Raw genomic sequence first — 23,918 nt, 5'->3', positions numbered from 1 at the left:
GTTTTTTATAGGCTGGTCTAGGGGATTTTTCAGAAGGGGTGAAGGAATTTCTCAAGTTCTGTTTACATTCTGATATGGGGCTTAAGGGCATTGAGCTCTGTTCTCATTCTAATAAGGGACTTTCTACCACAGGCTTGGGCCCTGTTGTCTTTCTGATATGGGATTCCCTGCCAAGGATATTGAGGACATTCTGCAGTTTTTCCAGTAAAGTTCAGCTCTTATTCACAGGGCCTAAGATGGCTGTACTTGTGCTAATGCTAAACTTTAGGTGGGATGGCCTTGATTTTTCTCAGTCTCCACAATGTTAAGGGAGAGAGTAAGAGAACTGTACGGCATACAATTTTCCTTATTTTGTACCTACTTTCGCTTATATGCTAGTGATAGATCTGCCTAGAATGAAACATTTCAGAGGTGGAGAGAATAGCCTCTTACGGACTTGTTAACAATATACAATGTGGTTTGAATCTAGCTATTTCAAAATCAAAACCTATCAAAATAATCAGAGACTGTTTTAAAATCCCTAAATGACTAAATTCCTGACATACTTAAGGTCAAGCATCTAACTTGCATTTCCACCCAGTTTGGTGGGGACAGAGTCAACAGCACTAAAACAAAGGTTTAAGAGGTTTTAATTAACACAAATGGCTGTGCTTAAGACTTTAAATCTGTCCAAAGCAAATGGAGTGAAATCCTTCTAATCCTTCACAGCTTCATCTGGCAGTGACCTCAGAAAAAAGAGCCTCTTTCCTACATCATCAAACTGACTTCCTTTAGCTCCTTGTTGTTCTGTGTAGGTCTTTGATCCCAGAATTCTCTACAACAAAGAGGAGGAAAAAACCACACACACAAAAACAAAAAACAGCTAAAACATCAAGTGCCTTGGCATTCAATTTGTACCCTTAAAAATACTAAATTAGAATGTACTTTAAAAAATAAATTCCAGGGACATCTGGGTGGCTCAGTCTGTTGAGCAGCTGACTCTTGATTTTCAGATCAGGTCAAGATCCTGGGGTCGTGGGATCCAGCCCCATATAGGGCTCTGCATTCAGTGAGGAGTCTGTTTGGGATTCTCTTTCTCCCTCTCCTTCTGCCCCTCCCCTCCTCCCCCTTCTCTTTATCTGAAATAAATCAATAAATCTTTAAATAAATAAATTCCAAAAATCTGCACCCATTATCTATGCTAGCCTTTAAAATCATTTTGAGGGCAGCCCGGGTGGCTCAGAGGTTTAGCGCCACCTTCGGTCCAGGGCATGATCCTGGAGACCCGAAATCGAGTCCCACATCGGCTCCCTGCATGGGGCCTGTCTCTTCCTCTGCTTGCGTCTCTGCCTCTGTGTGTGTCTCCATGAATAAATAAATAAATAAATAAATAAATAAATAAATAAATAAATCTTAAAATATATATATATATAAAATAAAATCATTTTGAAAATGAAAGTAATTCTTACCACATGAATTCTTAGATTCATTTTTACTGGTAGCTGCTCTGCCTGTAGTTGTATTGCTCATAGTACCTAGTGGAAACAGGAAAATGAGAGCTTTCTTTGAGGAAAACAAAACAAAACAAAATCTGGCTTTATTTTGAGTTGCAAGGGTACTAATATTCATCACACATTACACACCATATCATTGCATCACTGTGGGAATGACTCTGGTATTAGCATTAATGTGGATTTCCTAACTGTTATTTTAGAATAACTTCAAACAGTATTTTTAATATTTGCCATTTGGAGTGCTAAACTTTTTCTACTGAGGGTTCATGTCTCACAGGGGGAAGAAAATCATTTGAGGATTATATGCAAGCAGAAACAATTTAATTTGAGAGCCTACAAAATATACTTTTAATACAACTTTTAAATGAAGAAATGGGATGAAAATCATATTCATAGATATATACACCCTCAGATAACTCAGATATATATTCCATAAAAATGGCCAACTATGGATAGTGGGAAACAAACAAACAAAAAGATAAAGTAGGCATAGGGATGAAAACGAGGTGGCAGGATGACAAGCATAGACTGAGATAGAGAAGGAGAAGGGAGCCAATAAAAAGGAGAAAAAGGAAGAATTAGAGGATGCTAAATAGGCTCAGTAGTGAGTCTGTACTAGGTTAGTTACTAGGCTACTCAGTTACATTTGGATTTCAATTAACATCAAAATAATTTTTAGTGTAAGTATGTCCCATGAAATGTTTGGGATATACTTATACTAAAAAGTTAACTACCTGCAATTCAAATTTAACCAAGCATTCTCTTTCTATTTGCTAAATATGACAATGCTACCCTAATAATCCTGCTGAATTTCCAAAGCGTGTGACATAAAAAAGTTTGGAAGCTATTGTCACTCATTGAAATAATCATAGTAGTAATAAAGGTACAGATGGGGTACCTGGGTGGCTCAGTGGTTGAGCATGTGCCTTTGACTCTGGTCATGATCCCAGAGTCCTGGGGTTGAGTCCTGTAGCAGGCTCCCTGCTCGGAGCCTGCTTCTCCCTCTGCCTGTGTCTCTGCCTCTCTCTGTGTCTCTCATGAATAAATAAATAAATAAAATATTTTTTTAATTAAAAAAAAATAAAGATACAGTTTATTTTTTTCAACCTTCAAAGTTTATATTTAGGAAAGAAGAATTTTATTCTCCCTCTGGATTTCTGTGGGATTTTATAAACAGTGAAAAAAAACTTATTTAGAAATTAACTTCATAACGTACGATTAGTTACTATAGTAACTACTACAAAGGACTACTATACTATAAACCTAACTTGGACATTCAAAAGATTCAAAGTCGCCTCAAAGCTTTAAAAAGCCTGCATTTGGGAGCATTGCTGTTTATCAAGGACCCAGATTTGAGCATCCTGCCTTTCAGCATTTTAACTTAACACTACTATTTTCCTTTCGGCAGCACCTACTGGAGTATATTTCAGCCACTAGGAAGAATCATACTAAAGTGAACTAAAGGTTAAAGCCAGGAAGAATGACTTGCTTTGAGAATGCAGGGAGTTCGAGAATAAATAAGGTCTCAAGAGTATTCATTTCCCACCTCACTGGGCTTTCATCTGAATTTATAAGTGTAGCAAAATATTCACATCCAACCTTCAGCTTCTTCTCAAAAGAGCTCAAGGAAATGCCAAGAGTATGAGTTTGGTGGTGGGGAGGGGAGGAGAGCAAAGAAGTCTTCTATCAGAATCAAATGTCTTATCGTCATTCATATTATTATTGAGGATAAACTTCTTAAACTACCTGCAGGCATGATGAGAAATCACCTGAATTTGAAGATTACTTCTTGCCTGTGCTCTCTAAGATAGGTGGCTGCCAAAGGCCACAAACTGTTCTCTTAACTCTACAGAAGCCAGGGAAAGGCTGTTACACAGCCTGGGTCAAATTGTAATTTTACACTGGTGGGAAAGTAAATCCCTTCAAATGTGACCCGTTCCCAGAAGGCACTCACTTGGTGTAAAATGTTTTTCCCTTCTATAAGACTAAGTGAAGCGTATGCCAGACAGATTAGACTGAATAGTGGTGATGCTGTAATCAGACCCTCAAGAGAATTTGAAAGTAGGGATGGATTAAAGTGTAACAAACTAATATTAACATGGGATTGTATTTTGCCAACCAAATAGTTCACACCACTGCAACACAGCCAACCAGCACACAGGATAGTTGATGTGGGAGAAGGGATTCTTGGCCAAGAGCAGTAAGAGAAACATTTCCTCTACTTGGAAACATCTAGAACAAAAGAACCTGTACCCGGATTTGCTGGGAGGTTTGTCCAAAACTATATTTCATCCTTTAAGACAGGTTTGTGAAACCAAATTCATTTGAAACGAGAGGAAAATGAGCCATCTGTAGGAATATTTATTTACCACTTAAACTTAAAAAAATCACCGCCTTGTATAATTGCCCAACTCATTTTATAATTTAGTGTCCCAATTACCTGATTTCTCTGTGGTTGAAAGAAACAGTATTATATAGAGATTGTGGAGGAAGTGGACAGCGGATGTTTTTAGAATGGAGGGAACTACAGTTCAGGGAGTAGTATAGCAGGTAAGGATTGTACAGTAAAATTCTGAATTTAGTAAGGTCTAACCAAGGCTGCCAGTTTTACACATCAGTGCAACAGAGCATGGCAGAAAACAGCAATGTTTTTTTTTTTCATTTGATATATATATGTAGCACATTTTGTCCTAAGAGTAGTAGAAGACCAATCTGTCCCACAGTATTTCAGGGTTCCTGAATCACCATTTGTGGACTAGAAGCCTGGATGTGATTGGTGCCACCTACTGGAGTAAATGCAGAATTACAAACTGTCAACCTATTTTGAACTGTTTTACTACAGAACAAATTACCCTCAGGGAGTATGTTCTCTTCATTGGGAGGATTATACATTAAACGGTGATAAGTGCGGATTTAAATCATAGCCTTTAGAGGTGGAAGAGGGATGAGATATCCCATACCTTAACACTGCCACTTTCTGCACATTCTAGGAGATGAGCTTTGGATACAGAAACCAGAAGCTTGGCTTCTCTGAACTAGTTTCTTGTTCAATCACACCTACCCCATAGAGTCATCGTGAGCATTACACAAAACCACATGCTTTCAACATGCTCTATAATGTTTTGATTGTCTTAGACAAAGAAAAAAACTGAAACGCAATGACTTGCCCAGGTTATTTAACTGTTTAGCTTCAGAATAAGGCCTGCAACTCATATATCTGATTCTAAATCCAGTGCTTTTTCCATTAAAATACTGTTTCTAAAAATTTGATGGCAAGATGACTTTTGAGTGGCAACTGAGATATATTTAGGAGGTGCTAGAACACATCATTAAATATTATGTAAATCACAGTGAGAAAATTACTCCCTTTTCAATTCTTCAAACTTGAGACCTCAAGGAAAAAGTTTCAGTTTGTTTGCCGGTTTTCTTTAAAACTCTACCTCTTCCTAATCTCACTTCCTAATAAAGATAAAACAGACCTCAGGCTTTAACATCTGGTTAGAACACTAAAATTTGGTTTTCAGTATGCTTATCAAGTTTACTTTCGATTATGGAAATAATCTCTCTAGATGACCATCGGCTAATTGTAAACCAAGTAAAACAAGGATTTGTTCTCATACCCTCATCTCCTCCATCATTTTAATTTACACCTTGATGGCTTATTATTGCTTCCGACTATATTCTAGGTTCTTATTTGAGACGAAAATCTTAAGCTTTCTGCTGTTCAATTCCTATTAAAACAAAGTCAAGGGCACCCAGCTGGCTCAGTTCATACAGCATGTGACTCTTGATCTTGGGGTCATGAGTTTGAGCCCCACATTGAGTGTGGAGATTCATTGAAAATGAAATATTGCTTTTAAGAAAGAAAAAATATAAGTGGAACACTGGCTAAAGGATGGGTAGTCGATCCAGCCTTCCAGGTTTTGTAAATTATAAATATGGGTCAAGTCAGAATGCCAGTGCTATGTACCTGGACCAAATCATCTTGAATTGACCATTGCTTTTTTAAAAATTTCAAGTTAATATTTTTTATTAGATTCTGCCAACAAAAAGATAAGGAACAGCCTAGAAAATTTAGATTCTGGGGGTTCCCTGGGTGGCTCAGCGGTTTGGCGCCTGCCTTTGGCCCAGGGTGCGATCCTGGAGTCCCGGGATCGAGTCCCGCGTCAGGCTCCTGGCATGGAGCCTGCTTCTCCCTCTGCCTGTGTCTCTGCCTCTCTCTCTCTCTATGTCTATCATAAATAAATAAATAAATAAATAAATAAATAAATAAATATTAAAAAAAAAAGAAAATTTAGATTCTGAATTCATTTTAGAAATATCATTGAGGGGACACCTGGGTGGCTTGTAGTTCAGCGTCTGCCTTTGGCTCAGGGCATGATCCTGAGGTCCTGGGATGGAGTCCCACATCAGGCTCCCCTCAGGAAGGAGCTTTTCCTTTGCCTCCTTCTGCTTATCTCTGCCTCTCTCTGTGTCTCTCATGAATAAATAAATAAAATATTTTAAAAATATATTATCGAGGATATTACCTACTATAACACATTCAGTGTCCTGTCTCCATGGAGGAGAAATTTCTCTGTTTTTAGTACTAGTAAAAGCAATATTTCTTGAGCAAATGGTTTATTATTATTTTGTGAACACCGTAAATCTGTTTCTTTTTCTGAGAAATCCAGAACCAAGTTTGAAGCCAACTTCTACCAACTATTAAATAGCACTTTCATTATACATTTTCATGTGTTTACCTGGTTTTAACTTATTTCCCCTTTGGCTTGATTTACTCATCTATTTATTTAATCTTATGTGCTGTGTGTGATTTTATCAGCTGTTCAAGCCCTCTATGGAATAAGATTGAGAAGAACTTAGAGATATAGAGGGGCACCTGGGTGACTCAGTTGGTTAAGCATCTACCTTCAGCTCAGGTCCAGATCCCAGGGGTCCTAGGATGGAGCCCTGAGTCAGGCTCCCTACTCAGTGGAGAGCCTGCTTATCCCACTCCCCCTCCCACCTACTCATGCTCTCTCTTGCTGGAGCTCTCTCTCTCTCTCAAATAAATAAACTTTTAAAAATCTAAAAAAAAAAAAAAGGCAATGAGGGATACACATATTGACTCTGATATTGATAAAACATTGTCATCGCCTAACCATTTTTCACTGCATGTGCTTTCTTTAAAATACAGAGTTCAGATTCATAGATCCCTGAAAATTTAAGAACTCTTTCTCCTGCTCCTCAAAAGCCATCCCTTTATTTCTTTTTTTGTGGTAAACTATACAATTTCCTTTAATGATGCCATAAATTCTTTGTGGGGGAAATGTTGAAAATCTCGGAGGAATATCTGGATTGGTGAAACTCACAACCACTGTCAGATGTCTATCTCTTTGGGCTTCTGTTCTGAAATAGCAGAGCTATTCCAATAAGATTCATGAGACCAAACTACAATAATTCCTAGGAAAAGGGTGCAAGTGGGGAGGAAACTAATATTTTATCAGGCACCAATTTTGTACAAAGTACTTATACTAAGTACATAATATGTGTCTTAGTCCTTACAAAAGAAAATTTCATTTCCTCTGGAGGAATCCTTACTTTACAAGAGCTTCTGATTAATAATAACGATAGTGATAAAATTTATTATATCACTACTAACATTTAATTTACTGTGTGACAGGCATTGTGTTGATCACTATATAAGTAATGGAATTTTCACTGTAAAATAAAATAAAACCTCAAAGTATGTACCTATGATACTCCACCTACCTCGGGACCCAAGAAGATGAAAATATGCTTGCTTTGGTTCCAAATTCTGCTGTAAGTATAGTGATAATTTCAGGTCATTGGCCTTCTGGTAGTTCTTCAAGGCTTCAATTCTCAGCTCAATCACTTTGCCATTAAAGTCATTCTATAATAGAACATTTTCGAAACTACTCATATAGTACTGCCTTCTCGAAGCACCTGTTACCTAAATCCCTTTTGCTTAGAAGTTTAAAACGATCCCATCATATTCAGTCTTTAAAATTGGGCAGAGGGGATCCCTGGGTGGCTCAGCGGTTTAGTGCCTGCCTTCACCCTAGGGCATGATCCTGGAGTCCTGGGATCGAATCCCACATCGGGCTCCTTGCATGGAGCCTGCTTCTCCCTCTGCCTGTGTCTCTGCCTCTCTTTCTCTCTCTCTGTCTCTCATGAATAAATAAATAAATAAAATCTTTAAAAAAAATAAAGTTGGGCAGAAAGTATTTGTGATTTTCCCCCCATTTCAAATAGAACAAAATCAAGATTATAGGGAAAAAATGTATTTAAGTTATTCAAGGTGAAGTTAGTTATAGGTCTCTGTAGCTATCTCCTCATGAAACACTTCTTTTAGCATGATAATTGGTAATTCAAAAGTGGGAATTGGGATGAATATGAATATGATGAAAATAAAAGACTTTATATTATGTGAATGAAATTGTATGCCATGTCCAGCCTTGGAAGATCTTAGTACCTGAAGGATGTTGGCTTCTTCCTGGTACCTGACCCATTCCATTTTCCTCTGTTGCTTTTCCTGGTGGAAGAAAGAGCCTCTGGGTGACAAAGTAAATTGAGATCAGAAATCAGTGTTCTCAATATGCTTCAAAGACTTCATAGCAAAAGAACAGTGTCATAGATTCACTCATAAACTGGTTTCAACTGTTAAGTCCTTTCAGTATGGCCTCACCTGTATAATCAGTGCTCCAAAAGCTAAAAGCTAAATGAATAGAATCATTTTTATGAATCAGTTTGCTGTAGGAAGATTAGATATAAGCATAATGCTTCTAAATAAATGTTCAAAAACAAATTAGCTATTATTTTGACATCACATAGTCATTATGGAGCTGTCATTGTTGATTTTGTTTCTCCTACTTTGCCCTCGCTAACATGATTTCCCAGAAACTTTCAGTGTCACTCTGATTCAAATATAATATCCCAAGGGAACTAGATCTCCTATAAAATTTCTATCAGTTCAGAAGCACACAGTAATTTAGACAGGCTACTGCTACATTAAAAATTTTAATCTATCAGCTCTAAAAGCTGCTACCATTCAGAAAGGTCACTGTACCTTTCTTTTCTCCTTCAGTGTCTCTGCACATGTTTCCAGTTCGTTTTTGGTCTTCTTAAGTAATGAGGGGGTTTTGAGAACCTAGAATAAAAGCAGAGAGCTAAAGGAATAGAATATCCCAGGAAAGAACTATAATATCTCAGCAGACAACAAATCCAATGTAACCTAAATGCCCAAATTCTAACTATCTGGCCAAATTAGCCCTGATTGTCAATAGGCTGTTTCCAGCAGTGTGGCCTCAACAACCGATGAAATTCCAAGTACTATGTAGTCCACTTGCCTTCCCATCCTGCAAGTCTGCTTTGTTTTTTATCTGTGGTGCTTTTTGTTGATCACCAAGGTCTTCTGTATCGAATGTCTGTAAGAGACATTTTGGCAAAGCTTTAAATTAGTGGGAATTAATGAGGGAAGTGGAAAACCAATATAAGTCAAGGCTTTTGGTTTCTGCCAGTCAGCAATCTGTCAGGGTTTGACATGAAAAGTATACTACCAAATGGGGTTCAGAATGGAACAAGCCCTTCCATTTGGTCTCTTGAGTGTACCTTATAATAATAAAATCTATTAACTCTACCCTTATTAACTCTGCCATCACTACTGTAAGCTACTTACACATTACTTATTTACAATACTACATTATAAACTTTCTCATTTAATCCTCACAGGACTATTTTTATTTCCATTTTATAAGTGAAAAAAAAAAAGATTTGGAGAGGCTAAGTCATTTATTTAGGGTCCTACAGCTAGAAGAGTACAGAGCTGGAATTTGAACCAGGTCTTGTGGACTCTGAAACCAATGTTCTTAACCACTGGGTATACTGTCCTCTCTCCATTTCTCACTGTCTAAAATTATGAGTAGGGAAAGCCAATCACAAGCTAATGTATGTGGACATGTTTTATAAAAAATCTTTTGGGAGCTTTGGAGAAGCTAGATTTTGATAGAGGAATTGTGCTGGCACATTTCCTATTACGAGGACTCAAAAATCAAGAACTAAAATTGACAATTCATAGAACTGATTTGTAGCTGCCTCTGAGAAGTAGGAGCAGATCTCAGTTCAAGATGCAGGGCTTGATGGTATCCTGATTATTTGTGGGAAGGTCAGATGAAAAAAACAGAGATCACACCATATACTGTTTATATCGCAAGGCACAATCTGTTCTTCTAGTTTTATAATCTATAAAAAAGCACATGGATCTCAAGGACTTAGTCCACAAAGGAATTTCAATTTCTCTACCTAATATCCCAGCAAAAGGTCCTACTCTTATATTTTAAACAATGCAGTAATTGTTGCAAAATCATAGAATTAGAATTCATACATTCATTCATTCAACTTAACATTTATTGTCTACTATGTTCCTTGGAGTGCCCACCACCATTGTGCTACATGTTAGAGAGTCAGAGATGAATAAAGCAATCAAGAAACTGGAGGAGCTTGTATTCCAGAGGAGGTCAGGGAGACAAGAAACAAGTATAATAATAATAAAAAAGTGAAAATAATAAGCTTAATTATAAAGAGTGCTATAGAGGACATGAACAGAATTATATAATAGAAAGTAGGGGAGGGGTGTCCTATTTTAGGTGGGTTAAACAAGGAGGGCCATTTAAGCAGAGACCTGAAGAATAAGAATGAGCTAACCAAAAGAAAATAGTATTAAAGGCCAGGGATAAAGCAAGAGCAAAAACCTTGAGATAAGAAAGGTCTGGCATGTCTGATAATCCACAAGGAGGCCAGTATGGTGGTTGCATAGAAAGTAGGGAGAGAACTTCCTTGAGAGGAGGGAGGTAGGCAATAGCCATATTTTGCCACAATAAGGAGCAGCTACAAATGATTTCCATAAGGAAAGTGACATGATTTGATTGATTTCAAAAATATCACTTTGGTTGCTGTGCAAAGATTGGAATGAGGCATGGGTGAAAGCAGGGACATGACAAAATGAGAACAGGGACCAGAAGAAAGGGAAGTTCTTTGAATTAGGGTCTGTAAGACAATACTATCAAGAGATCCTTAGAAGCACACCTTGTCCCATAGCATCTCCATTTCCTTCCAAAGCATCTTGTTTTTCCTTTCCTGTTGGAGGGGGGAAAACCAAACAGACACATGTTTGTCCAGTTATTAAAGAGAAGTTGGAAGAAATTATTAAGTAATGAGGGGAAAGGGATGGGGATGTTGATATATAGCAAACTATATAGGATAGCAATAAATAGGTCTAGCCCAAAATCTAGGAACATGTGAGACGAGTTTGATGATGATGATAATACAAAAATAATAATAATTTTGAATAATAATTATAATTAAGGTTATTATAGTATCATATCATAGAAATGAGTCCCTCACACAACACTTAAGATGTTCTGATCATACAGCAATTACTTTGGGGCTTAGACCACTAATTGCTAATTTTTAAGATCCTTTACCTTGTTGGTTTTTAAAAATCTTGAGTCTCCCAAAACAAACTATTTCTCTTATTTTACTTTGGTATTTTCTATTCTTTATGAAATGTGAAGCACTAATATGCTTGTATTACTAATCTCTAGATGAAAAGTTTTTTTTTTTAAGATTTTATTTATTTATTCACAGAGACAGAGAGAGAGAGAGAGGCAGAGACACAGGCAGAGGGAGAAGCAGGCATCTTCTTCTGCCTCTCCTGGGACTCGATCCAGGGTCTCCAGGATCACGCCCTGGGCTGCAGGCGGCGCTAAACCCCTGCGCCACGGGGGCTGCCCTAGATGAAAAGTTTTTAAAAGTCAAAGAAATAGATTTTTTGCTAGCTAGTCCTGAGTCTGCCCAACATTTCATCTGACTCCTTTCTAGATCAAGGAGAATAAGTATTGGAGCCTCAGATGCTAGAGATGAGTTCTCCATCTTTCCTTCCACATCTGATGATAGCAATTGAATTAAGCCTCCTTCAGGAGTCCATTCCCTTGGAGTGCCCACCAACCTCTTACCAGATTCTGCTTCATCTCCTCTGCTTCCTTAATGAGCTCCACGACTGAGGATTCTTCACTCCCCTTCCCTGCCATGATCTGTCTCATGATCTGCAGGCTAGAAGGAAGAGAAATACATCACAAAACATAGTATTTCCAAAAATAAAAATAAATTTAAAAACATAGTATTTCCTAAAGAGTAATATTAATATTCTCAAGCAGTCAGAAAATACTCGACCATGGGAATGAGTTGGGTGCTGAAATCACAGGAGTTATGGAAATCCTTCTGGACATAGAAGGTCTCTTTAGGATGAGTTCATCCCCAATCAACATTTGCCATAACTATGTGCTTTATAATGAATTCTGTATTTAATAATGTTCAAAACTTAGGTGTCCAGCAGCCAGTGAGGGTCTTCTTCACCTATTCAGAAAAATGTTTGGTGTATGGCTTTTGACTTGGAAAGGATGATTTTGCCCTTGTAAAGGAGGAGGTCAAAGAATCTGTTGTCTTCAGCATAAATCCCAGAATTGTGCTCCAGCCCATCTCTGTTTGTATTGTTTCTCCATATAAAAGATATTTGAGTTAGTTGGAAAAAGCACTTATGTCCTTATGGTAGCTCCCAATATACAATCCAAGCCATCAAGAAGTTTCTAACAAAATCTGAATCAATACCAAGTAAGTCAAAGACTATTCTTTAAAGACATTAATTTATGTTTCTGTTTATTATACGTTTTCCTCCTTCATTATAAGCAGAGAATCAAAGCTTTGTGTTCTCTTGTCCCAAGAGATGTTTGTTTTCGCATGGTAAGCAGCTGGTGCTTGACCACAACTTTCTGCCTAACTTTCGTTCTCCAAAAGTCTGGGCTTCCTGAGATACTTTACAGTAAGTATAGAGAATGAAGGTAGAACCATTAAGGTGAGATTCTTTCAGACTAGAAAGGAAACAGAGTTGGTCCTAAGAACAATGAATGCCCTCATTAGAGTGGAGACTTTATTTGCCTAATGTATTTAGAGAGGCCAGACCCTAATCCAGAAGACTCCTAGGCCCAGAAGATTTTTCACTATTTCACTGCTTGGCATGGGAAGAACAGAGTCATCTATTTTAAAGTGATTCTACAGACATGAATAAGGAGCTATCAGTGTAATCATGCTAGACTGAAATACTAAGGTTCTTCTCTGTTTCTTGGGTGAGCATTCTAGGGTCAAAGAGTAATAACTACAGCCTCTTGAGATGAAGGCTGAGTCATATTTAATTTTACTAAAAAAAATTAAGGATTACTTGCCACTTTTTTGCGTTTACAAATTCTTTACTATAGCTAAATGTCTAAATCTTTTTAAAAATGTAAATGATCATTGTCAATCCTCTGGATTGAAGTTTTCCAGGCTTTTCTCCTTTAGGAAACCCTAAGTAGAGAACCCTTACCTTCTTTGTTTTTCCTCCAAGTTAGACATCAACTTCTGGAATAAGAGATTGTTCTTATCTTCAAGAGGTTTTAGCATCTCTAGAAGTTCCTGCTTCCTTAGCTTTAAGTCCTCATTCAATTCCTTCAAGTAGTTGTCATCTATTTTGGAACATCTGTGAGAAGAATAATATCTGCCTGTAGCCTAGGTTAATACTAGATTCCCTCCTTTTCCCTTTGGATAGTTACCTCTTGGCATCTTCTGTTCATGACTCACCTTGTTTTTGAGGGCAAGTAAGATCCTGAAGGGTTTGAACCACTTGTCATCTTGAAGGGAAATTTCTACTCTAAGGATAGAGAGGTCTTCTTGGAAATACGTGCCTTCTTGGTCCATTCAGTTAAGTCGTCATTTTTGTGCTGCTGTTCTTGAAACTCCTGTTGCATTGGACTGAATTTTAGCTACAGCTTGAGTCACAATGGCCCTAAGATCACAGAATCAACAGGTCTTTGTAAGTAACTCCAACATCAATGACAGCTTATTGAATGAAAATACTATTAGATATATCTGATCAATCTTGCCTTAACTTTAACCAATGCCCAATATTTTATTCTGAAGTCCTTTATTGAATGGGATAGAATCAGAACACATCTATATTATAGAATTCCTAAAAAATGGTGGCCAGTCAAAATTAGCTCATGAACACTGTCTTTCACGGCAATTAACCTGCATGAAGTGTCTATTACCTGGAGGAAACAGTGCCAGATTCTGTGAGCAAGGAAAAGATAAATACAAAACATCTACCCTCCGAGTGTCTTAGGAGGAGAGAAAACCCCTATGAAACACTTGAAAAATAGAGGCCAAACTGGCAAATGTAAGGTATGGGTATAATATTGAGTAATATATGAGCCAGTTGTCATTATTTTCCTGTCTTTAAGATTTGATATATTTCAGTGGCAAGGAAGAATAATATTGGACACATAGCAAGAGAACATAATTTCTGAAAAATCCATATTGTCAAGTATGTCCTTACATAACCAGGCTTTTTCTTGAGAGGCTATAATTCTATACTTACCTCCAGATTCTGATTCTGCCCCCATTTTTCTCTCCTTGCTAGAACCATTTCTCCTAGACCCTAAGATCTTCTGTCTTCATCTGTGTAACTTAGTGAGCAGAAAATAACCCAAAGAGTTACACATTTGTTTCTTCATGCCCTTTAAAAACACTTTTAGGGCACTATTTTTAAGGATGCTCTCAAGTGTGAATTAAGTCATGTCAATTTCATGTACTTCTAGTATTAGCTGAACATTTCTGTGCATCTTCTAAAGACATCCTTAAAGTAACTTAACCTCTTTGTGTTTTGGGATACCTTAAAGGCAGACTTTTGTAATGGAAATAACACAAGATTTAGTTTGTCAGATCTTGATTTGAATCTTGGCTTCAATGTGAGAAGTGAGCTATGAGCAAGTAACCAAATTCTCTTAGCCTCTGGTCCCACTTTTGTAAGAATGAGAATGGTAAAAAGGTTTGAATGAGAATTAAATGTAATATTATGTGAAGATCCTGGCTCATGTCAAGTGTTCACTTTTTAGTGTGGTTTTGGTTGGTTTGGTTTGGGGATTGTATAATGCCCTAAGTAATACAAAATGCAAAAAAGCTGATTTGTATGAGGCTGATGAAGCTTAAACTTCTGAGCCTTTCATCTTTACGGACCTCTCTCAAAGCCCCATACCTCATTTTATATCCATAACTTTCTATTCTTATTTAGAAAGGGAGAACTCCCCAAATTATATACACTTCAGGGCCCCAAAAAACCTGGATTTGCCCCTAGTTGGGTCTGATACATATCTAAACTTCTGTTTAGGCAATCTCTACAAATACTTTTTCTACAGCAAATATGTGTCACTTGTAAGTTATATATGATAGCTACTGTAATATAACATTAAATTAGAACAGCCCAGCCATATCAGGTGGAGCAAAATATAATTCACACTGGTTGTCCTAGGAGTTCCCATGAAAAGTTTGAGTTCAACGAGGGTGAACAAACTCCACACAGTTGAAAGAAGGAACTAAGTGGACTAATTATTATTAGTTTTTTAGACTGTAGATATAGGTAATAGCAAATAGTAGAGAACAAAAATGGCATTGATACTAAAGCATGGCCTCTTTAAATTTTATGTCTTGACATTTGGTTGGCAGAATAATGTTAGAATTTTAAAACACTTAGTGGGCATGCAGCATCCCAACTCACCTTCCTTTGTGTCCTTGCTTGCAAATGATTCTTTGGGGAAGAACATTTGCTATTCTGATGTGCTCTTTTCTATAGCCAATCAGCACCTTTTATTCCCTAACATTCCAATGCTTGTTTCTTCAACTTGGAATATGACTTCCAAGAAGAATCTGTGTCTTGTAATAATATATACAGGCTTTATAATAAAGAGCTTAAAATTAAAAACTAGTATTGCATGGGGATAATTGATAGACTACATTATTTCCGGGACAGAGGTAGGGAGTGTGAAGATATAGATGACCATTAGAAGTGGAAAGGAGGAAAACTGAACACTGATTTTTTTCTGCAATAGAAAGTTAGGTCATCTGTTGATTGAGAAAGGATAGTAGGAAACTTGGGAAGAGCAATGACTTGAGGATTAGAATAGCACCTGAGCCATGGAAAAGGAAGCCAACAAGGCAAGAGTGAAAGATTGCCAAGTAGTGCTAAAGGTCAAGGTGAGTTTGGGAGTTGCAGATTTGTCATGGCATGAATCAGCAGTTATACAATTTCTCCAGCAGTACTTGGCAAGCTAGAAGCAATAGTAGGGAGAACAGATGGTTGTTTGACTCTGAGCTGCAACTTGGCAGAATGGACTAGCAGAAGTTCAAGGAGTAAGGGGGCTGAGCATGCTGGTAAGAGTATCCATCAAGGAGAGGGTGGATCATGGTGTTCGGGCTATGCAGGGAGGGAAATGAAGTGTAGGTGGCTAGGAGGGGAAACCAGGAAAGGATTGAGTTTAAGGAGTCTAAGATAGAACAGGAGGCTATGGTCAGTGAACATACTTCTTATGAAATAACTTGTGGAAATTCACCAATGTCTAGATAAATTATAGTAGCAAATTGTATTTTTTTTTACTGCAGTAAACATTGTTTCTTTGTCACTGTATAATATCCACTGAAATTCGTATGGTACCCCAAAATAGGCCTTATAACAAGCTATTCACGATGACTTCATCCAACATTATAACATTTGATTTTAGTATCTGTTAAGAAAAGGCGAGATTGCTCTATAATTAGAAAACTCAGAGCAAAAACATTTTAGTGTTAGTTTTACCAGTAAAAAATCAGATTAGCTTAATTAAGCCAGGTCTCCTAGAGTAGAGGCAATTATTTTCATATTAACGGGAAAAAAGTGAGAGAGAGAAAAAAGATTTCCTATTTCCCCTCCCTCAGTTTTGGTTGTGGCAACAAAATTAGAGAATTCCTCAGGGAGGAAACATGAGGACCTTCTGGTCCTTTCTGACCCAGAGCCATCTCAACTCTTGAAGACGTTATAAGAATTCCATGAACTAAAGTAAGGCGAGAAGTGTTGGCAAAATCATAAGCAAAACCTGTAGGGTCTTAAAGATCACCCACATCTCCCTGTGAGGGCTGTTAGGACCTCTTTGTTGTCTGCTTTATCTCCCTATAGCTGACCTAAGCTAGGCTGCATCTACATTTGGAGTGAATCCAAGTAGTTAGGAAGATTGAGATACATTTCAGGACTCTTGAATTCCCTATGTTACTCTCAAAATCTTCTTGAAAGTGATGCATTCTCTCAGTGTATTCAGATACTTAATACAATAATCTTCAAACTGAGGTACGTGAACTTTCACAAAAGCATTTCAAGAAATGAGGAAACGAGGGTGGTTTCCAGTGGGTTTTTTGCTGGATCCTCAATTTCCACAAGTACTCTTTACTAAAATGGATCTGCTTGCAGATGCCCCTTGGCCACTTTCCCCGTCTCCTTTTTCTTAATTACATTTTCTCCTCTTGTTAAAATGGAATTAGCTTTCAAGCATCTGAAATCTTACTTGGGCAACTTGTTTATCTTACTTCAGTGATTTGCTTTGGGGATGTGTTTTAAAAACCCCTAAGGCGGGATCCCTGGGTGGCGCAGCGGTTTGGCGCCTGCCTTTGGCCCAGGGCGCGATCCTGGAGACCCGGGATCAAATCCCACGTCCGGCTCCCTGCATGGAGCCTGCTTCTCCCTCTGCCTGTGTCTCTGTCTCTCTCTCTCTCTCTCTCTCTCTGACTATCATAAATAAATAAATAAAATCTTAAAAAAAAACCCTCAAGGGCATTAAACTCACCACGATTCAAAATGTTGGGGTTAAATAGAGGAAATGATTATTAATGACTGGTTTACAAATTATTGTACAGGTCAGGTGGTTTCCCATTCTTAGCTTTCAACAAAATTGAAGGACGACCTAATCAAATTGTCAGCTTAAAATTATTACAAATGAGATTTGATGATAAATTACTATATGGGTTTGGCTTATAATTCAGGAAGATAAAAAATAATAATAATAATTCAGGAAGAATTCAAAGATTTCAGTGACACTGCTCTAAGAGAACACCTTCCAGTCCTAACTACTTTTTTGTGTAAACAATTTTTTTCAGTGAGTATCATATGTAAAGCAAATAATATAAATAAAATTGATGCTGAAGCCTATATTATTCTACTGGTAAGTGATATTCACCCATAAATATGTGAACTAAATGGGGGGAGGGGACAGTCTACCCATCAGTTAATACGAGCATTTCCAAAACAATTTGTTATACTAAAATTATTTATGAAAAAAATAATTTTTTCTTAGTTGTGTACTGCCAACAATTATGCTAATGTAATACTGAAAAAAACTTTAACAGTTGGAACCTTAAGGTCATAGGAAATAAGAAATAAAATTTCAATGTTGCACGTATATTTCGCAGAGAAGCATGATAAGGTGATAAAAAAAAAAAGTCTTCCAAGCATAAAATACATTATATTTAAATAAAGTTCTGTGGGGGAAGTGGGATGGAAACGTGAGTTCAAGGAAAAAAAGGAGAAAAATATAAAAATTTTGCCTGCTAAAGAAAGGCTTATTCATGGTTTTAGATGTTATTGGATTATGAGTTTTCAGATTCATTGCGTAAATTTATTTGAAGATGTCAACATTATAATATGCCAGAAATTGTTTTCTTGTAACTACCTAATTTTACAATAATAAATTTTATTTTTTTGTTTTTTTAATAATAAATTTTATATGTCAACCTAAAAACATATGAAATGATACAAAACATGCAAGAATTATTTTAGAATATACAACGAAAAAAAGACTAAAGACCAGGGCTCTCAGGAAGTGGTTCTAGACTCTAATATATTTAAGAATCCCCTGGGAAACTTGTAAAATATGCAGATATCCAGGGTCATCCCCAGAGATTGCTACTCTGTAGATCTGTAGAACATGTGGCTTTAATAAGCATTCCCTGGTTATTCTGATGTGTGGTCCGTGTGGCCTCTGCGAAATACCACTTCAAGATTTCTTCTCTGATCACAGTGCATCAGCAGAAAGCTGCTTACTTGAGTTATTTTATTTCTGGGCCATCTGTAGAACTGCCTCATTTGAGTCATATTTTGTGTCATACCTTTCGCTTGGGATACCCTGAGAAAATTTTATGAAGGGTTCCTACATTTGTAAAGAAAATTATCCAAGACATCATTCCATCACCAACTCTCCCTGGCCACCACCACTGCCCACAGGTTACCACAAATCATAAATTTCTTTCAGAATTTGGTACTAAAGAAAGTACTGCTTCTTCGGGAAAATATTGACATGCATTTTTTTCTTAGAGATATATTAGTAGATTAGTTTTGTTTTTCTTCTAGTTCACTAGGAATCTCAGACAATTTTGTGACTTTGGACATTTGGGTCATAATCTTTGCTTATGATCTTCCAAACTAATTAATATTTTTCTTGATCCTGATTTTTTTGAGTAAGTTTTTTCTTTTTCATGATTTTAACAAATCACCTCCAATCCTTTCTAGAGAAGTATAAATAAGTAAAGAAATGAACAAAAATTATTCTGTTTGTATATATGTTTTAAATATACAGATAAAATAGATTAGAACCAAAAGTATTTTCTAGTTTTACTCATTTTTGTATGTGCATGTGTGTATGCATGTGTGTGCATGCATCTGTAAAGGACGTTTGCTTGTAGATACATAGAATGGATTGATGGAATTTACTGTTGTATTTTGGGTGTACTTAGTTGTAAGTCATTTTGGGATTTCAGGTGCATAACTGGGTAAATGGAAGATAGGACAGCTTGGATGGACTTAGAGGGCTAGTAGGATGCCCAGGCTTCAGTTCCATGAGGGGCTGTGGTACGTTGCAAATAGGAAAAGTAGAATCTCTTAAAATGGAACAGTCTAACCAGTCATTAAGTCAATACAAGGTCCACAGAATTCACCTTAAAGGAGGTCCAGGGATCCCTGGGTGGCGCAGCGGTTTGGCGCTTGTCTTTGGCCCAGGGCGCGATCCTAGAGACCCGGGATCGAATCCCACATCGGGCTCCTGGTGCATGGAGCCTGCTTCTCCCTCTGCCTGTGTCTCTGCCTCTCTCTCTCTCTCTCTCTCTGTGTGACTATCATAAATAAATAAAAATTAAAAAAAAAAAAAAAGGAGGTCCAGCCCCCAAGGGCTGGTGACTGTAAAGGTGCCAATAATCTTCTAAATATACCTTAATTTTGTGACTGTCCTTGGAAATAATGTTTAATAGATGGCAGAAACCAGAAATATGTATACAAGAATAATTTATTTGTCTTATATTTTAAAAACCCTGTTATATGTCCTAGACCTGCCCAGCCTCCTGGCTATAGAGTCAAAGGAGACAAGATAACATCCTTACTCTTTGGATTTTCCAGGTGTAGATCAGAATCCTGCAAGGGGTGCTATGGGTCTCCTATAACTGAGAAAAAATCTCGGCTATAAGACAGGTCAGGTGTGAGCCTTGGCAGGGGAAGGGGATGAAAGCAGCCCCCATTTGCCTCTTATATGAGAGAGACCTTATCAGGGCACACCTGTACAACGTACATGCAGAATAGATGCCTTAAATGAAAGAAGCTGGCATGTACAGGTGCTCAGAGTAAATGTGGAGCTTACTGCATGGTAGGGACTATACAGGAATAGAGGGCTGCAGAGATCTGGTCTATAGTGAGATGTGGGGACGGGACCACTGCTCAGCTCCAGCTGAAAATTCAAACCCATTCCTGTCAATTCTTTTCTTTTTTTTTTTTTTCTTTTTTTTTTTTTTAGGCCTCTGCATCGTTATTCCTGTCAATTCTTAATGACTTTCAAGAGAAAGCATAAATCTGGGTTTTTCTGTGATCTCTTGGTTTTTATATGGTGTACAGACCAAATGACACATTCGTGGACTTCATTTGGCCGGCAGGCTACCATTTTGTTTTTTTTTTTTTTTTTTTTTTTTTTTTTTTTTTCAGGCTACCATTTTGGAAACTGAATTCAAGATAAATCAATCCATTTTTTTTCTAGACTAAGATTTTTTTCCCCAGCATTTAAATGATCATTTTTAAAGAGGTATTTAAATACAGTTAATTCAAGCAGTGCTTTGCCTAAATTATATGAAATGTCAATTTGACCTAATTTCTTAATTTGTAGATTTAGATTCAGTGTGTCAGAATGACAGAGGCAACACTTTTCAAAATAATATGAAAACCAAAACCCCCAAACAGCAGATACTTTTTGACATCTATTGTTTAGCATTATGGGGGATATAAAAAAAGCATTACATAAATAAAATGTAAAATTCATAAAGAGTTAAGAAGTATATAAAGCATCTCAAATTAGTCTAGTCATATTGCATAGCGAGAATCAGAAGGAGGCTTAGTAGTCTAACCTGAGCAGAGAATTCTCTAATCCTGGTTTAGCTGTTCATATAGGCTCATTTGCTACCTCAGCTGAAAAACCTGAACAACCTAAGGTATTCCTCTATTGTCTTATTTAAAATTTAATAATTATATATAATTTTAGGCACTAACAAAATAAAAAATAAATACCAAATTATATACTCTTGTCATCTATACTGCTTCTATGATCAAATGTTAAAAATAAGAGATGACATTTATCATATTATTAAGCCTTCTGCATAGCAGAAGAAAGCCTTCTGCTTTTTAAAAAATTTGCATTTGCAAATAAATAATGAGAGGAGTATAAATGATAATTAGGATAATATTAAAAAGCAAAGTTTGTGCAAGAATTCTATTTTTTAAAGGCTAGGTACTCCTGGGTGACAAAGTTTGAAGTATTCTGGCTTTATAAGCTGCTCTTTTCCACACACAAAAAATTTCTTTCAGATACTTGTTTAACATACCACATCAGACACTCTTTCCAATTACTTCAATACATGTATTATAAACTTAGTCTATAAACCAAGCAGCATTTTTAATAAATAAAAATGAAGCATGTTACATAGTAACATATCATGATAATAAAAGTCCTCAATTAGATGCTAACTCTAACTTTTTAATTCATTAAAAGCTGTTTACTGCTGTGACTAAATGGTCACAAAGCTTGATTTAAGAGGTTCAAATTAATTAAGTAAAATTTCCTAGAAAGTTAAATTATGATTTGGATTGACATTTAAAAATAATGCTGTCCCAGGAACACAACTTTAAAAAGGGTAAGCATGTTAATGGACTTAAGTGTATAGAGGACTTCTGGGAAGTCATCTATAAAGCCACTCTCGGTCACGTGATCATGGTGAAAGAGGGACAGACATGTTCTTCTCTCTTGCCCATTGTACAGATTCAATACTTATCAAATGGATTGAAATCGATAGTTGAAAGCATCAGCATTTTTCAGCTTGTAGCAAACCCTGTTGTCATTTGCCTATACCAGTGCTACTTCCTCTTTCTGCATTATGTCCAGTCCCAGGGTTGGAATTACAATTGTTCTGAGCCAATTGTGACAATTCAGATCCTCTTTGCCAGTGAGAGGTCTTAGTATGGACATAAGACTCAGTCTTGGCTAGTGAAACATAAGGGGAAGACTGCTGGTGTTTCCAGGCAGAATGTTTCTTCTCTAATAAAAGGAGATGCCCTCACCACCATCAAAGAAAGAAAGAAAGAGAGAAAGAAGAAAGAAAGAAAGAAAGAGAGAGAGAAAGTTTACACTCTACCTTTTCTTTCCAAGAAAGCAAGAAAGCAAGAAAGCAAGAAAGAAAGAAAGAAAGAAAAGTTTACACTCTACCTTTTCTTTCCTACTTTGGACACTGGCTTTTTAAGATAGAAACCTTGGGGAAAAAAAGAAAAAAGAAAAAAAAAGAAACCTTGGAGGTGCTACGGCCATCTTACAATGAGGAGGAAGTCAAGATAATTACAAAGAAAGGAACTTAGCTCCCTGATGTGATGGAACTGCTGAAATGACTTTTGAACCACTTACCTCCTGTCACATGAAAAAATTAAATGCCCTTATTGTTTAAACCATGGATAGCTAGATTTTTTGCTACTTGTAGCCTAAAGGATTCTACCTGGAATACCGTATAAATGCAGGGCCAGTGGTGCGCAAACAACTAGCTCACATGGCTTGTGAGAAAATTGTGCCTATCTCTCCCCAGTTCTACTCCCAGTGAACTAGAGCTGGTAGCTTTAAGTTACCTATGGTGGGAGTATTTATACTATGGAAGTATTTATACTATGGAACTAGGCCAATGATATTTATCAGAGCTTTTTTCCCAAGAGAGCTGGGTGTTAAACATTTATCAGCAGCACACCACTGGGTGACTTACTTTTTTCCTACAGGTAATATAATAACAACTACCATGCTATTTATCATCTTTTATTTTTGTATTTTTAAGCAATTTCTACACCCAAGGTGGGGTGTGACTTTACAACCCTGAGTCAAGAGTGATATGCTCCACCCACTGAGCCAGCCAGGCACCCCTATTTATCATCTTTTAAAGTACATTTTTTAAAATTTTTTTTAAAGTACATTTTTAATAGCAAATGGATAATAGATTTTATCAAGACATTTCTAAGTTGTGGAATTTTATAACTTAGAAGGGATTTTAGCAATTTAAGAAGAGCAAAATTAAGTCTTGAGTGATTTTAAAACTAACCTAGCATTACATAACTAGTTAATAACAGAGTCAAGCCTACGCTTTGACTCTTTATTCCCATATTAGTAATCTTTCCAGTACACTGTAGAGCCATTATATTACTTATACAATAATAATAAATAATTCTTTGTTTATAACATCTAGCATCAAATAAAAATATTAAGCTAGTGAGATACTCAATTTCTCTATAAATAGACCAACCTAGTTTTGATAATGCATATAAAAAGCCATGTTTAACTATATATTCTAAGTTTTAGTCTATTCAGCAAAGATGCAGACCTTGAAGAAGGCTGACATATGGAAGCTGTTAGTATGAGATTAAAATTTGCCAACAACCCTCAATCATTGCTCACAGTAAGTCTCGACAAGTAATGGGATGTTCAGCTGGGCTTAGGCTGCCTGGGTACACCAAGTATACTCTCACAGAGAGGAAGCTGCTGCCACATCCACTCTCCAGAGGCCAAAGAGGACTGTCAGCTGAAGTCTGAATTCCTTTGCTAGAATGAAGATAGGCAGACAGTCTTGAAAGATAGAAACTACATTGTGGGATGAAATGAATTCACCGAGGATCTGGAATGGACAATGGGGTGATGAAATGATGATTCTGACAACGTATGTTTGAAATAGCTGACCAAATTAGCCAGTAGAAATTAGATATTGAGAATACTACTGTTTAGAGTACTTGTGGGAGCTTCATAGCACTGGTATGCATGAAAACTGGTACATTTTTGGAAAGCAATTAGGCAATATGTTGCATATCAATAACTGCAAAAACAAAGATATTGCATAATTCTGGCAAATGTTGACTATGTAGTGATGTATATGGGGAGTTCATTATACTGCTCTATTTTGGGGTACAGTTGGAATTTTTCATAAAACTTT

At 36.9% G+C, this 23,918-nt stretch overlaps 1 protein-coding gene across 1 annotated transcript; it reads right to left on the bottom strand.

Moving 5' to 3' along the window:
- Positions 1-673: 673 nt before the first annotated feature.
- CCDC196 (coiled-coil domain containing 196) lies at positions 674-13,324 on the bottom strand. Its single transcript, XM_026008347.2, has 10 exons — positions 13,164-13,324; positions 12,910-13,062; positions 11,507-11,603; positions 10,578-10,628; positions 8,843-8,920; positions 8,563-8,643; positions 7,969-8,028; positions 7,245-7,386; positions 1,458-1,514; positions 674-816 (listed from the first exon to the last, which is right to left on the bottom strand). Exons 1-10 carry the CDS (start codon positions 13,211-13,213, stop codon positions 695-697), a joined length of 891 nt encoding a protein of 296 aa, XP_025864132.1. The 5' UTR covers positions 13,214-13,324; the 3' UTR covers positions 674-694.
- Between the last annotated feature and the right edge of the window lie 10,594 nt (positions 13,325-23,918).

This window comes from Vulpes vulpes, chromosome 6, assembly GCF_048418805.1.
Source record: "Vulpes vulpes isolate BD-2025 chromosome 6, VulVul3, whole genome shotgun sequence".
NCBI lineage: Eukaryota > Metazoa > Chordata > Mammalia > Carnivora > Canidae > Vulpes > Vulpes vulpes.
Note: the sequence above shows the minus strand (reverse complement) of the source record. Positions and strands in the feature narration are given on the sequence as shown.

Coding starts and splice junctions, on each gene's coding strand:
- CCDC196 (XM_026008347.2), bottom strand. CDS start 13,213: ATGACAAGTGGTTCAAACCCTTCAGGATCTTACTTGCCCTCAAAAACA. Junction 13,063..13,163: donor TACTTGCCCTCAAAAACAAG/GTGAGTCATGAA, acceptor TTCTTCTCACAG/ATGTTCCAAAATAGATGACA. Junction 11,604..12,909: donor TTGGAGGAAAAACAAAGAAG/GTAAGGGTTCTC, acceptor TCTTCCTTCTAG/CCTGCAGATCATGAGACAGA.